Below are 16,344 nucleotides of genomic sequence, written 5' to 3' on the forward strand. Positions count from 1 at the left end.
TCTGCCAATTACAATAACATGGATGGGCCTAGAGAGTATTAGGCTTAGTGAAAACTCAGAGAAAAACAAAACTTTAAGTTATCACTTGTATGTGAAATCTAAAATATAAAACGAATGAATGAATAAGACAAAACAAACAGACTCACAGATATGGAGGAAAAACTCATGGTTACCACTGAGGAAAAAGAAGAGGGAGGGGCAATATAGGCGTAGAGGATTAAGAGGTATCAATACAAAAACTGCTATGCATAAAATAAATAAGCTACAAGGATGTATTATATAGTATAGGGACATACGGCCATTATTTTATAACTTTAAATGGAATATAGCGAATCCCCTGGCAGTGCAGTGCTTAGAGGTCTGCATTTTCACTGTCAAGAGTGTGGGTTCAATGCATGGTTGAGCAACTAAGATCCTGCAAGCCACACGGTGCAGCCAGTTTTTCTTGGGGTTTTATACTTTCTAGTCTAACACTTCAGTCTTTAATCCCTTTTCTTTTTGTAAATGGTGTGGAAAAATATTCTAATTTTATTTTGTAAAGTAAATGTAGCTGTCCAGTTTTCCTAGCACCACGTATTGAAGATACTGTCTTTCCTCCTTTGCATATTCTTACCTCCTCTGTCATAAGTTAATTGATGTTAAGTACATGTGTTTATTTCTGGGCTCTCTGTTCCATTCCATTGGTCTGTGTGTCTGTTCTTGTGCCACTACTATGCTATTTTTTAAACTTTTTATTTTGTATCAGAGTATAGCCAATTAACAATATTGTGATAGTTTCAGGTGAACAGCAAAGGGACTCAGCCATCCATATACGTGTATCCATTCTCCCCCAAACTCCCCTCCCATCCAGGCTGCCACATGACATTGAGCAGAGTTCAATGTGCTATACAGTAGGCCCTTGTTGGTTATCCATTTTAAATATAGCGGTGTAGGACTATGCTCTTTTGACAACTGTAGCTTTGTAGTATATTCTAAAGTCAAGAAATGTGCTAACTCCAGCTTTGTTCTTTTTTCTTAAGATTGCATTGGAAACTCAGGGTTTGTTTTTATGTGTGTGTGTGTGTGTGTGTGTGTGGTTCCAAATAAGTTTCAGGATTGTTCTACATTGGTGAAAAATGTTACGGGTGTTTTGATAGGGATGGCAATCCAACTTGGGCACAGGGATAACCTTTCCTATGTACCACAAATGTGCATAATGGACACATCCTTAAAATTTGACTGTTCTCAGCAGCGCTCAGAGTCTGCCTGCAATGTGGGAGACCCAGGTTCGATCCCTGGGTCAGAAAGATCCTCTGGAGAAGACAATGGCCACCCACTCCAGTCCTCTTGCCTGGAGAATCCCCTGCACAGAGGAACCTGGTGGGCTACAGTCCATGGGGTCACAAAGAGTCAGACATGACTGAATGACTTCACTTTCATTTTTTCTGCAGGACTCAGAAGATCATGGCTCAGAACAGCGCTGGGGGAGGCGGGATTGAGTCCCAGTGCCACGGCCTGCTTTGCAAGCTGAGGGAAAGCATTTGTGGCCACAGAGATCCGTGGATGCAGGGAGAACTAATCAGGCTCCTTTAGCCATAAAACAGCCAGTCAAGCTCATAAGGGAATCATTGCCCCTGCCCCCCGCCCATTGTACTAGGAAAACTGTGAGGTTGGCCCCATTGAGCAACAGAAAGGATACACGGCATGACAGATTGTGGAAGCTGGGCAGTTCTGTGTGGTGGGCGTGGGTCCTCGTCCATCAGTGGCTCACCATTCCTGCAGCTCAGGGGAGGGGATCAGGCCTGCTGACTCCTGGGATGAGCCTTCCACCCGGCCCTGCCACCAGTTGCTGTCATCCTTGTTGATGATCTGGATGATGTCCCCCGTGATGAACTTCAGTCCTGCCTCCTTGCAAGGGATTAGGTTGTCCTTTCTGGGATCATAGTCGAACTGCGCGCGCATGAACATCTGAAAAAGCAGGCGAGGGATGCTGCATTAGTGGAAAGTTTGGCTGTAAATAAGCAGGGTCTGCACTGTGTAGGCAGCAGGGAGGCAAAGATGGTGTGTGGTTACTGGGACTCAGCTGTCCGTCCTGGAGTACAAAGCAACTACTTTATGAACATGCCCCAAGCCTTGCTGCTGATATCACATAAAATGAGACGATCATTTCAAATCAAAGCAAATCAAAACAAATCAAGCAAATAAAATGTGTTTGATTATCAAATTATCAAATAAAAACAACACCTACTATGCTTGAAATTTAGTATTTCTTTATACATGGAAGCAAAAAAAGACTGGAAGAAGCTATTAGGTCAGAACTTAATACCAGCTATCTCGGATAGGAAGATCCGGGTGTAAATCCAACCCAAAGAAATAAAGAAAGCAGGAAGGAGCAGAAAGCAATGAAACAGAAAAATAGAGTTGAAAGGATCAAGAGAGGCGACACTGTTCTCTGAAGATTTATGAAATTCAGGCCGACTAAAAAACGAGAGAAGACGCCACTTCCAAGCAGAGAGCAAATTTTAACACCACCAACACAATGGCCAAAAGGAAGGGGGAAAATGCCAGAGAATTCTCAGCGAGGATGCGGTGGAGCTAGAACTGGAAGCTGGGAATGGAAAATGGTACAGCTACCTTGGAAAACAGTTGGGCAACATCACTACAGTTGAACATGCTCCACAACTCGTCAGAAATGCACTGAAACTCAGATACAATGAGGTTCATGGCAGCACTGTTTTTTGTTTTTTTTTTTGGAAGAACCAAAAAGCTGGAATTGCAGAAGGCCCTCAAGAGCATGTTCATGAGAATTGAATAAGAAGGAATCACATGTACACCCATGGCTGATGCATGTGAATGTATGGCAAAAATCACCACAATATTGTAAAGTAATTAGCCTTCAATTAAAATTTTTAAAAAATAAAAATAATTCAGACCAAAAAAAGAAGGAATCATCAGTTGCTACAGCACAGACTTCACACCCAGTGAACAAAACGAGACACTAAAGAATTCGTACTGTGTGAGTCAATTTACACAAATTCCCAAAAGGGGCAAAACTCATCTATGGAGTCAGAAGTCAGGGTTGGCGGACTGGAAATGGGGATGGGGACTCTCAGGGTGCTGGTCACATGGGTGTGTTAAGTTTGTGAAAATTCATCTGGTTTTATACTTAGGATTTGTGTACTTTGTTGTCTATGTGCTCATGTATACCAAAACTTCAATCTTAAAAAGTTTACTTGACAAGAATATTATACCATCACACATTAAGTAACCTGGAACAGAAACTTCAGTGATTTTTGTCAAAGTTCATCTGCCAGGGCCCTGCCCAAGCGATTTCCCTACTAAGCCATGATGCGCTGTGTGTGAAGGGGGGTTGCAGAATCAGGAGATGGGCCTTTGCTCTCACATGCAGGATACGCAGCAAAGCCCTGCCAGTCAATTTGTGTCAATTTGGCTCAGAGAGTACTAGGCAACTCCACTGATTAGAATCACATCATTCAATCAAATTCTGAGAACACCGTGGGTCTGAATCCTGCAGTCATCGCAACAGAGAAAATGCTGCCACCTACTTGCAGTGCTGGAAGCCGATTTTGCTGGTTGGGAATTACTTTCAATGAGATCATTCCTTTGGTTTCTTTCTATTAAAAAAAGAAACATGAAATAACTGTTAAGTAAAATGAACTTGGCTGACTGGGGGTCTCATGAAGTCATGGGCCCCTCCCAAAGGCCCATGAGGTTTCTTTTTTTCCCCCCAATAGCCATCATTGCACTTTGAAACGTAGCAGAACACTTTCTTCGTCCCATAAACCAGCATAACAACATGAACCAAAGGCTAATGATTGTCCCTCCTCTTCACTGGTGACCCCAAAAGATCCCCAGAAGTACTTAAAATGAACCCCTACAATGAACACATATGTCCACACTTTTCTATACAATACGAACATGTACAGATATTTATACATGTATTCATATTTATGCATTTTTGTTGTTTTTAACAAAATGGGATTATACTATAAGCATGACTCAACAACTTGCTTCCAGGTCAATATATGAAGACTTTATTCACTCTCTCTGATGGCTCAGTTACATCCCTTGTGTGATGGTGGCCTCAGCCACCATCCCCATTAGTAGGCGTGTCCATTGTCACCAGTTTTTGTTTTTTCTTCTACAACCTGCGCTTCCCTGGTGGGTCAGACAGTAAAGCGCCTGCCCGCAATGTGGGAGACCCAGGTTCAATCCCTGGGTCAGGAAGATCCCCTGGAGAAGGCAATGGCCACCCATTCCAGTACTCTTGCCTAGAAAATTCCATGGATGGAGGAGCCAGGTGGGCTACAGTCCAGGGGCTCGCAAAGAGTCGGACACAACTGAGCAACTTCACTTTCTTTCTTTCTTACAACCTGCTGCCAGAGACCCCCTTCAACATATGTCCTTATATATTTGCATTTGATTTCTACAGACTAGAACCCCATGAGAGAAATGTGGAATCAAATGGTAAGAACACTTTCAGAGCTATCCTCAACTTACTTTTCTATAGACATTCCACTCTCACTAGGAGAAACTCTATAGGACCAACAACCAAGTTTCTTCCACAAAGATCAGATCAGAAAACAGAAGGATTCAAAGAGTCTTAAAAGATGTATCTGTCAACTGCAGTGTGTGGACGTGACCTGGATCCTGATGCAAATACCCAAAGCATGTGCCCCAGACCCGTGCAGTAGTAATTGTTGTTGTTATTGAGTTGCCCAGTCGTGTATGACTCTTTGTGACCCCACGGACTGCACCACGCCAGGCTTCCCTGTCCATAACCCTGTCCTGAGTTTACTCAAACTCAGGTCCATTGAGTCGGGGATGCCATCCAATCATCTCATCCTCTGTTGTCCCCTTCTCCCCATGCCTTCAATCTTTCCCAGCCATCAGGGATTTTTGTTCCCCTCTATCTTTAGGCCTTCCCCTCTGTAAACAACCCCTTCATTCAGCATCTTATCCACCTTTTGGAGTGGGTCACCTATCTCCTGCCAGGACCTTGGCTGGAGTGTTTCATGCTCACCAGCACGAGTAGCTGACTTATATCCTCAGTGTACCCTGCACAGAACACGTCCTCTGCACTTGGCCTTAATCATTTCTTCTCAACAGAATGTGATGCACAGGTTTTTTTCTGAGCCCACAGCAAGGCTGTATCCCTTAGTCTTGGAACAACTGTTTCAAATATATGAATATTCAAAATTTACACTTCTTTTTGATTTGTATAAATATAATCAACTATGTAAAAGTTAATTTGTGTCATGTGGCAAAAGATACCATATACAATACACTTGGAAACATAATGGGCTTCCCTCGCAGCTCAGTCGATAAAGAATCTGCCTGCAGTGCAGGAGACCTGGGCTCCATCCCTGGGTTGGGAAGATCCCCTGGAGAAGGACATGGCAACCCATTCCAGTATCCTTGCCTGGAAAATGTTACAGACAGAGGAGCCTGGTGGGCTGCAGTCCATGGGGTCGCAAAGAATCAGGCACGACTGAGTGACTAACACTGACTTACTTACTGGAAACATATTATTGTGCATATAATAGGCAGACAGTTAATAACCAATATTTCAAGTGCTTCTAAACTTTTTTATATGGGCTTCCCTGGTGGCTCAGATGGTAAAGAGTCTGCCTGCAATGCTGGAGACCCGGGTTCGGTCCTTGGGTTAGGAAGATCCCCTGGAGAAGGAAATGGCAACCCACTCCAGTGTTCTTGCCTGGAGAAGTCCATGGACGGAGGAGCCTGGTGGGTTACATTGCATGGGATTACAAAGAGTTGGACACGACTGAGCAACTAACAATCAGGCTCACTGAAACTCTGTTATAAATAGATAACCAACCCAATAGACAACAGGGCAAAAAGATATAAGAAGGAAAAGCATATAGCCAATGAGCTCTTAAAAAGTGCTCAACTTTGGCTCTGGGAATAAAATTAGAAAAATAAAGCAACCATGAAGTACTTTGCACCTGTCAGATTGGCAGAAATTTAAAAGGAATGTTAACATGTAATTCTGGCAATGTTCAGTTTTTTTCATTTCTGGTTCAAACCACACTTGTTTTCGAGTTTCTATTCTCTGCTTCATTCCCATGCTAAGTGCCTGAGGGGTGCTTCCTACTAGCCATGGCCAATGACACCCAACTACTCCATGTGATTTTCCTGCTTTGCTTACAGGAATAGTCTCCATTGTGTGCAAGGCTGAAGAACCATGGTGAAGAATCTGGAGGAGCAAACACCCAGCACAACTGAATCTAGAGGGCACGTTCAATGTCTCATCTCAGTTCAGTTCAGTCACTCAGTCATGTCCGAATCTTTGCGACCCCATGGAGTTCAGCAGGACAGGCTTCTCTGTCCATCGCCAACTCCCAGAGCATGCTCAAACTCATGACCATCAAGTCGATGATGCTATCCAACCATCCCTTCCTCTGTAGTCCCGTTCTCCTCCTGCCTTCAATCTTTCCCAGAATCAGGGTTTTTCAAATGAGTCAGTTCTTCACATCAGATGGCCCAAGTATTGGAGTTTCAGCATCAGTCCTTTCAATGAATATTCAGAACTGATTTCGTATAGGATGGACTGGATGGATCTCCCTGCAGTCCAAGGGACTCTCAAGAGTCTTCTCCAACACCACAGTTCAAAAGCATCAATTCTTTGGTGCTCAGCTTTCTTTATGGTCCAACTCTCACATCCATACATGACTACTGGAAAAATCATAGCCTTGACTAGATGGACCTTTGATGGCAAAGTGATGTCTCTGTTTTTAATATGCTGTCTAGGTTGGTGATAGCTTTTCTTCCAAGGAGCAAATGAATTTCATGGCTGCAGTCACCATCTGCAGTGATTCTGAAGCCCCCCAAAACAAAGTCTGTCACTGTTTCCATTGTTTCCCCATGTATTTGGCATGAAGTTATGGGACCGGATGCCTTGATCTTAGTTTTTTGAACGTTGAGTTTTAAGCCAGGTTTTTCATTCTCCTGTTTCACTTTCATCAAGAGGCTCTTTACTTCCTCTTCACTTTCTGCCGTAAGGGTGGTGGCATCTGCATGTCTGAAGTTATTGATATTTCTCCTGGCAATCTTGATTCCAGCTTGTGTTTATCCAGCCTGGCATTTCTCATGATGTACTATGCATGTAAATTAAATAAGCAGGGTGACAATATACAGCCTTGACGAAATTCTTCCCCAATTTGGAACCACTCTGTTGTTCCATGCCCAGTTCTAACTGTTGCTTCTTGACCTGCATTCAGATTTCTCAGGAGGCGTGGTCAGGTGGTCTGATATTCCCATCTCTTGAAGAATTTTCCAGTTTGTGGTGATCTACACAGTCAAAGGCTTTGACAGCAGTAGATGTTTTTCTAGAACTCTCTTGCTTTTTCTATGATCCAACAGATGTTGGCAATGTGATCTCTGGCTCCTCTGCCTCTTCTAAAACCAGCTTGAACATCTGGAAGTTCACGGATCAGGTACTGCTGAAGCCTGGCTTGGAGAATTTTGAGCATTACTTTGCTAGTGTGTGAGATGAGTGCAATTGTGCAGTAGTTTGAGCATTCTTTGGCATTGCCTTTCTTTGGGATTGGAATGAAAACTGACCTTTTCCAGTCCTGTGGCCACTGTTGAGTTTGCCAAATTTGCTGGCATATTGGGTGCAGCACTTTCACAGCATCATCTTTCAGGATTTTAAATAGCTCAACTGGAATTCCATCACCTCCAGTAGCTTTGTTCGTAGTGATGCTTCCTAAGGCCCTCTTGGCTTTGCATTCCAGGATGGCTGGCTTTAGGTGAGTGATCACATCATCGTGATTATCTGTGTCAGAAGATCTTTTTGGTATAGCTCTTCTGTGTATTCTTGCCAGCTCTTCTTAACATCTTCTGCTTCTGTTAGGTCCACACCATTCCTGTCCTTTATTGTGCCCATCTTTGCATGAAATGTTCCCTTGGTATCTCTAAGTTTCTTGAACAGATCTCTAGTCTTTCCCATTCTATTATTTTCCTCTATTTCTTTGCATTGATCACTGAGGATGGCTTTCTTATCTCTTCTTTCTATTCTTTGGAACTCTGCATTTAGATGGTATATCTTTCCTTTTCACCTTTGCCTTTTGCCTCTCTTCTTTTCTCAGCTATTTGTAAGGCATCCTCAGACAACATCTTGCTTTTTTGCATTTCTTTTTCTTGGGGATGGTCTTGATCACTGCCTCCTGTACAATGTCATGAACCTCTGTCCATAGTTCATCAGGCACTGTCTATCAGATCTAATCCCTTGAATCTATTTGTCACTTCCACTATATAATTGTAAGGGATTTCATTTAGGTCATACCTGAATGGTCTAGTGTTTTCCCCTACTTTCTCCAATTTAAGTTTGAATTTGGCAATAAGGAGTTCATGATTTGAGCCACAGTCAGCTCCCAGTCTAGCTTTTGCTGACTGTATAGAGCTTCTCCATCTCTGGCTACAAAGAATATAATCAATCTGATTTTGGTATTGACCATCTGGTGATGTCCATATGTAGAGTCTTCTCCTGTGTTGGAGGGTGTTTGCTATGACCAGTGCATTCTCTCGGCAAAGTTCTGTTAGCCTTTGCTCTGCTTCATTCTGTACTCCAAGGCCAAATTTGCCTGTTACTCTAGGTGTCTCCTGACTTCCTACTTTTGCATTCCAGTCCCCTATAGTGAAAAGGACATCTTTGGGGGTTTTAGTTCTAGAATGTCTTTTAGGTTTTCAGAGAACCATTCAACTTCAGCTTCTTAAGCTTTAGTGGTTGGGTCATAGACTTGGATTACTGTGATATTGACTGGTTTGTCTTGGAAATGAACAGAGATCATTCTGTCTTTTTGACATTTCATCTATTAGTCCAATTGCTCTCTGTAAGAAATCTATAACAGAAGAATAGTGATTACTAGCATCTTCGTGTTACAGATGACTTAGAGAAGTGAATTTTGCTCCAAATCACAGGGCTGGAGTAAAGAAGAATGGGATTCAGGGATGCCATTAAAGACTGAGGACTTCTGGCACTCAGTACAGAGCTCTTTCTAGACACTCTGGGTCATCTGCCTTGTTTTAGAAGTTTACTAAATGAAAACAGAGAGTTGTCATTTCTTGAGTGATAAGAGGCCCTTCAATGAGGTATAAACACTTCCACAGAAAAATGCGGTACGTGGACAGCAATTCTGATCCACAGTTCACCAAGACAAGGGCAGAGTGGATACCCACCATCGCCTTCTGCAGCTGATCTACCGAGTGATTAGTCACGTTTGTGCCGTTGATTTCTAGGATCTCGTCCCCAACGTGAAGTGAGCCTACCATCAAAAGAACACAGGTTCAGACAAGAGCTGTCAATAGGAGTCAAAACACTGCAGGAAAGAAACTGTGATTTGTAGCACATGATACAATAGATTGTGTTAAAAAAAAAAACAACACAGGGTTGGAAGTATTCGACCACAAGAGACTGGAATATTCTATTGATGGCCCTCTGGGTCCTATGAGGACCAGCCTTGACTTCAGGACTCCGAGTGAAGAATAAAAGTACCTGATCTTCAAAATGTCCTGGAACTAGAGTGCCCCTGATCTCTGGGGCTTCTGATAACAGCTATACACACTCAAAGAAACCAGAAAGTGAAGAACTTGGCACTCTGAAGTCACCAGCAAGCTTGATGTTTTTCTGCTGTTAAGCTAAAACCTCCAAACACTACCAAGTGGTCAAGTTAGTCACTGTTTAGAATCTATGTGATTCTCTGTGAAGAGTGGTTATCTTACCTGCACTCCCCTAGATACAAAGAAAAGTGTTTTTACTAAAGGATGCATCTGCAAATTGATGGCTGCTTCCCATGAAGGAGATACAGTAGTTACTGAAATACATATTAATGTCTATTTGCTTAGTTGTTTTTTTTTTTTTTTTTTCTGGCCATGCTGTTTAGCTAACGGAATCTTAGTTCTCTGACCAGGGATTGAACTAGGGCCCACGGCCGTGAGAATACTGAGTCCTAAATACTGATGTGCCAGGGAATTCCCTATTTTCTCAGTTTAACTGGTAGCCCCAGAAGGCAGAGATGGTCTCTTTGCTTCACTGCTATGTATTCAGAGGCGAATGAAAGGGGTTGCATATAGTAATTGCTCAAATGTTACCTAACAGGAAATATAGTCATGTCACAAAGTATAGAAGAAGGCTGGACCTATACCTTGTCTGTGGACCATGCCCCCATGGAGAATTCTGGCCACCGTACATGACTGCTTCTCGTTCAGCTTCAGCGTGATTCCCTGGAAGACAGACAAAGCCATAGCATGCTTGACTGTGAGCTATTTCTGAGCTGATCTTGTTTTGTTTGTTTTAGTTCTATCAGTTTATTGCTACCAACCCTCCACCCTCATGTGTGCATGCTCAGTCCTGTAACCCAATGGACTGTAGCCCGCCAGGCTCCTCTTTGTCCATGGACATTTCCAGGCAGGAATACTGGAGTTGGTTGCTGTTTCTGTCTCCAGGCTGAGCTGATCTTTAAGACATCTGAAAGTGATTTCTTGGGAGAAAGGCTTTCTGTCTCCACCAGCTGGGGCGTCAACCACTGGAAGGGACCAGGAAGCCCGCTCTGAGGTGGAGGCATGGGGTGGGGGTTGGGGGGTGATGGTGGCAAAAAACAAGGGTTACCATGGGCTCCTCGGTGACCTTCTCGAACTGGATGAGCCGCACCTTCCGGGCCTCCTGGCCCTGAGTCTGGGCCGGGCTCCCCAGGGCAGCGGGCCCATTGGTGTACATGTCCTCCATCACAGCACTCAGCTGGGGTGACACAGGCTGGCGGGGCAAAAGAGCAGAGCATTGGATGAAGCAAGTGGCTGAGGTGACCCCTAGGATATCACTGCAGGTCTACAACCCCTAAAGCTACAGAAAGTGAAAGTGAAGTCGCTCAGTCGTGTCTGACTCTTTGCGACACCATGGACTGTAGCCCACGAGGCTCCTGCATCCAGGGAATTTTCTAAGCAAGAGTACTGGAGTGGGTGGCCATTTCCTTCTCCAGGGGATCTTCCTGACATAGGGATCGAACCCAGGTCTCCTGCATTGCAGGCAGGCGCTTTACCATCTGAGCCACCAGGGAATCCCAAGCTACATAAACCAATGCTTATCTCCTTAGGCTGGTAGCTGACTGCATCCAATTGGATGGGCTATGTTATTTATCCTATCATTTTGCCTTTTCATACTGGATACTGAAAGAGGAATGCCCCAGGTCAGTAGGTGCCCAATATGCTACTGGAGATCAGTGGAGAAATAACTCCAGAAAGAATGAAGGGATAGAGCCAAAGCAAAAACAATACCCAGTTGTGGATGTGACTGGTGACAGAAGCAAGGTCTGATGCTTATAAAGAGCAATATGGCGTAGGAACCTGGAATATTAGGTCCATGAATCAAGGCAAATTGGAAGTGGTCAAACAGGAGATGGCAAGAGTGAAAGTCAACATTCTAAGAATCAATGAACTAAAGTGGGCTGGAATGGGTGAATTTAACTCGGATGACCATTATATCTACTACTGTGGGCAGGGATCCCTTAGAAGAAATGGAGTAGCCATCATGGTCAACAAAAGAGTCCGAAATGCAGTACTTGGATGCAATCTCAAAAAAGACAGAATGATTTCTGTTCATTTCCAAGGCAAACCATTCAATATCACAGTAATCCAAGTCTATGCCTCAACCGGTAATGCTGAAGAAGCTGAAGTTGAACGGTTCTATGAAGACCTACAAGACCTTTTAGAACTAACACCCCAAAAAGATGTCCTTTTCATTATAGGGGACTGGAATGCAAAAGTAGGAAGTCAAGGAACACCTGGAGTAACAGACAAATTTGGCCTTGGAATATGGAATGAAGCAGGGCAAAGGCTAATAGAGTTTTGCCAAGAGAATGCACTGGTCATAGCAAACACCCTCTTCCAACAACACAAGAGAAGACTCTATACATGGACATCACCAGATGGTCAACACCAAAATCAGATTGATTATATTCTTTGCCACCAAAGATGGAGAAGCTCTATAGTCAACAAAAACTAGACCGGGAGCTGACTGTCGTTCAGATCATGAGCTCCTTATTGCCAAATTCAGACTTAAATTGAAGAAAGTGGTATGACCTAAATCAAATCCCTTATGATCATACAGTGGAAGTGAGAAATAGATTTAAGGGACTAGATCTGATAGACAGAGTGCCTGATGAACTATGGACAGAGGTTCGTGACACTGTACAGGAGACAGGAGTCAAGAGCATCCCTGTGGAAAAGAAATACAAAAAAGCAAAATGGCTGTCTGGGGAGCCCTTACAAGTAGCTGTGAAAAGAAGAGAAGTGAAAAGCAAAGGAGAAAAGGAAATATATAAGCATCTGAATGCAGAATTCCAAAGAATAGCAAGAAGAGATAAGAAAGCCTTCTTCAGTGATCAATGCAAAGAAATAGAGGAAAACAACATAATGAGAAAGACTAGAGATCTCTTCAAGGAAATTAGAGATACCAAGGGAACATTTCATGCAAAAATGGGCTCGATAAAGGACAGAAATAGTATGGACCTAACAGAAGCAGAAGATATTAAGAAGAGGTGGCAAGAATACACAGAAGAATGGTACAAAAAAGATCTCCACGACTCAGATAATCATGATGGTATGATCACTCACCTAGAGCCAGACATCCTGGAATGTGAAGTCAAGTGGGCCTTAGAAAGCATCACTACGAACAAAGCTAGTGGAGATGATGGAATTCCAGATGAGCTATTTCAAATCCTGAAAGATGATGCTGTGAAAGTGCTGTACTCAATATGCCAGCAAATTTGGAAAACTCAGCAGTGGCCACAGGACTGGAAAAGGTCAGTTTTCATTCCAATTCCAAAGAAAGGCAATACCAAAGCATGCTCAAACTACCGCACAATTGCACTCATCTCACATGCTAGTAAAGTAATGCTCAAAATTCTCCAAGCCAGGCTTCAGCAATACGTGAACCGTGAACTTCCTGATGTTCAAGTTGGTTTTAGAAAAGGCAGAGGAACCAGAGACCAAACTGCCAGCATCCGCTGGATCATTGAAAAAGCAAGAGAGTTCCAGAAAAACATCTATTTCTGCTTTATTGACTATGCCAAAGCCTTTGACTGTGTGGATCACAATAAACTGTGGAAAATTCTGAAAGAGATGGGAATACCAGACCACCTGACCTGCCTCTTGAGAAACCTATATGCAGGTCAGGAAGCAACAGTTAGAACTGGACATGGACCAACAGACTGGTTCCAAATAGGAAAAGGAGTACGTCAAGGCTGTATATTGTCACCCTGCTTATTTAACTTATATGCAGAGTACCTCATGAGAAACGCTGGACTGGAAGAAACACAAGCTGGAATCAAGACTGCCGGGAGAAATATCAATAACCTCCGATATGCAGATGACACCACCCTTATGGCAGAAAGTGAAGATGAACTCAAAAGCCTCTTGATGAAAGTGAAAGAGGAGAGTGAAAAAGTTGGCTTAAACCTCAACATTCAAAAAACGAAGATCATGGCATCTGGTCCCATCACTTTATGGCAAATAGATGGGGAAACAGTGGAAACAGTGTCAGACTTTATTTTTGGGGGCTCCAAAATCACTGCAGATGGTGACTGCAGCCATGAAATTAAAAGACGCTTACTCCTTGGAAAGAAAGCTATGACCAACCTAGATAGCATATTGAAAAGCAGAGACATTACTTTGCCAACAAAGGTCTGTCTAGTCAAGGCTTTGGTTTTTCCAGTGGTCATGTATGGATGTGAGAGTTGGACCGTGAATAATGCTGAGTGGCAAAGAATTGATGCTTTTGAAGTGTGGTGTTGGAGAAGACTCTTAAGAGTCCCTTGGAGTGCAAGGAGATCCAACCAGTCCATTCTAAAGGACATCTGCCCTGGGTTCCTTTGGAAGGAATAATGCTAAAGCTGAAACTCCAGTACTTTGGCCAGCTCATGTGAAGAGTTGACTCATTGGAAAAGACTCTGATGCTGAGAGGGATTGGGGGCAGGAGGAGAAGGGGACGACAGAGGATGAGATGGCTGGATGGCATCACCGACTGGACGGATGTGAGTTTGAGTGAACTCCAGGAGTTGGTGATGGACAGGGAGGCCTGGCGTGCTGCGATTCATGGGGTTGCAAAAAGTCAGACACGACTGAGTGACTGAACTGAACTGAATTGAACTGTTATTTATCCAATGGGCCACCCCTCCCATTGGCCTGAGGTGCCACGTGAACTGTGATTCATTGACCCCAACCATGCAGACAGCACAGCCGGATGAATTACACTCTGGAAAGACTCTGCATGATACATCTGAAGTTAATTTAAGGCCTCTGGCCTGGGCAGGAGGACAGACAGAAGGCTGGTCTTGGTAATCCATGGTGCCAGGTCAACCCCACATGGGCAGCAGGAATGTTCATCCCCACCTGACTTTAGACAAAACCAGACAGTTGGCAACGCCAAACAGAAAAGGTGAGACAGCCAAGCTTTGAGAAAAGCAGCACAGCACATTGTCAAAACCGGGGAGGAAGCAGAAGTGCCTTCTATCTGACACAAAAGAGCCAAACGACAACTAAAAAATATAAATAGCTTGAAGTGAAGTAACTCCCCTGAGACAGGCAAAGGTTTAGTAGGCACAGAGAGTGATAATCATAGATGCAGACAGTTGTCCCATCAAAACTAACACCTTCTCACCAAAAGACGATCAAGAGGTATGAAGGCATGGCATAGCCTGACTGTAAAAGCTGCAATACATACGTCTGACAGAGCCTTATTTATACCCAGAACATGTGAAGAATTCTTATGACTCAATAACAGGATGACAAGCGAGGAAAAGACAGAATGTTTGAACGGACGCTTCATTTCAGAAGGCCACATGCACTTCAAGACCCTACAAGCACTGTAATCAGGGAAATATTAGGTGGGCCAAAAAGTTCTTTTGCACTGTTTCATAAGATGTACTAGGGAGCTGATGGCGAAAAAGACAAGTTTAGCACACACTGACCCTAGGCCCTGTCAACCACACTTCGAAGTGTTCACCCAAAAGAAAAGACACAGGGTTGCACATGGATGTTCACAGCAGCTTTATTCACCCACAGGAGGTTGCAGAAACAAGAAAAGGACCAAAATGTTAACAAAGGGGTCAACATGCATCAGTCTGAAAAGTGTAATGTTGAATGAAAGAAGCTTTAGGCAAAAGAGTACACATTAGATGAGCCCATTTGTGAGGTTTTAGAACATGCCTAAATGACAATAACAACATTGAAGATGGTGGTTGCCTCTGATGGGATGGGAAGGGGTAGGCTGGGTAGAATATGAGAGATACTTCTGGAGTGTTGATGCTCCAAACTGTGATCAGGGTTGGGTTAGCACAGGTGTATGTATTTGTTCAAACTCATCCAGTACATTTCACTGGATGGACCTTGGACCACAAAGTTAAAAAAAAAAAATCATATAGAAATACTGAATACTAGTCCATGATATGCACGCTGAAGCCTTTAGGGGTGAACTGTTCTGATGCTTGCAACTTTAAAAAAAAACAAAAAACAAGATTCATTTATTTCTTTTATGGCTGTGCCAGGTATTAGTTGCTGCTGTTGGGCTTTTCTCTAGATGTGGTGAGTGGCCTTCTCATCCCAGTGGTTTGTCCTGTTGCAGGGCACAGGCTGTAGACACAGGGTTCAGTCGTGGAACTTACTTTGAAGTGCAAAAAAAAAAAAAAAAAAAGGTGAATGAATGGTTTGTGGATAGACACATGACAAAGCACACATGGCCACGTGTTAATGGTATAATCTAGGAGGTATGTCAAATGGAAGCTACTATCAAATTGTTTGTTCTTTGCAGTGGGTTTGAAAATTTGCAGATAAAACACTGGAAGGAATGGCATCAGGAGAGTGAAAAAAGGCCACAGAGCATGGAACTGGGACCCTTGGGTGCCGCCCTACTGTGGATGGACTTTGGAATTTTAAGAACAGTGTGGCTCTCACAACACACGCCAATGAGAATAAATGGATGGATCTCCTTAAAACACTCCTCAGTCTCCTTTGCTGGTTCTTCCTCCTCTTTCTAACTTAACTGCTCTTGAAGTAGCCCAGGGCTTGGAGAAGGGCAAGGAGCACTCTGAAAATGCTCCCACCCACTCCGGGTCAAATATTCAATCAGGACAATAGGGAAGGATTCTGCTGCACATGGACGGCGGCTGTGATCCAGCCACAGCAGGGGTGGCGGTGCCCCTCAGAGGCCATGGGGAGGGAAGATATTCCCAATGGGTGGGACCAGGAGAAGGACACCTCATCAGCCAGCTGGGGGCAAAGGAGAAATGGGAAGATTCCCCAGGGAGGAACAGCTAGCTCCATCTATGATCT

The 16,344-nt window shown here is 43.6% G+C and overlaps 1 protein-coding gene across 1 annotated transcript in view; it reads right to left on the bottom strand.

Annotated features, from left to right (window-relative positions):
- MPP1 (membrane palmitoylated protein 1) overlaps nucleotides 1–16,344 on the bottom strand; it is a 32,376-nt gene that overhangs the window by 6,370 nt on the left and 9,662 nt on the right. The window contains exons 2-6 of the mRNA XM_018044623.1: nucleotides 10,631–10,774; nucleotides 10,167–10,245; nucleotides 9,202–9,287; nucleotides 3,546–3,614; nucleotides 1,751–1,947 (exon numbers count right to left, since the gene is read on the bottom strand). Coding sequence (XP_017900112.1) covers nucleotides 1,751–1,947; nucleotides 3,546–3,614; nucleotides 9,202–9,287; nucleotides 10,167–10,245; nucleotides 10,631–10,774 — 575 coding nt within the window. The remainder of the gene's footprint in view (nucleotides 1–1,750; nucleotides 1,948–3,545; nucleotides 3,615–9,201; nucleotides 9,288–10,166; nucleotides 10,246–10,630; nucleotides 10,775–16,344) is intronic.

Source organism: Capra hircus, unplaced genomic scaffold (assembly GCF_001704415.2).
Source record: "Capra hircus breed San Clemente unplaced genomic scaffold, ASM170441v1, whole genome shotgun sequence".
NCBI lineage: Eukaryota > Metazoa > Chordata > Mammalia > Artiodactyla > Bovidae > Capra > Capra hircus.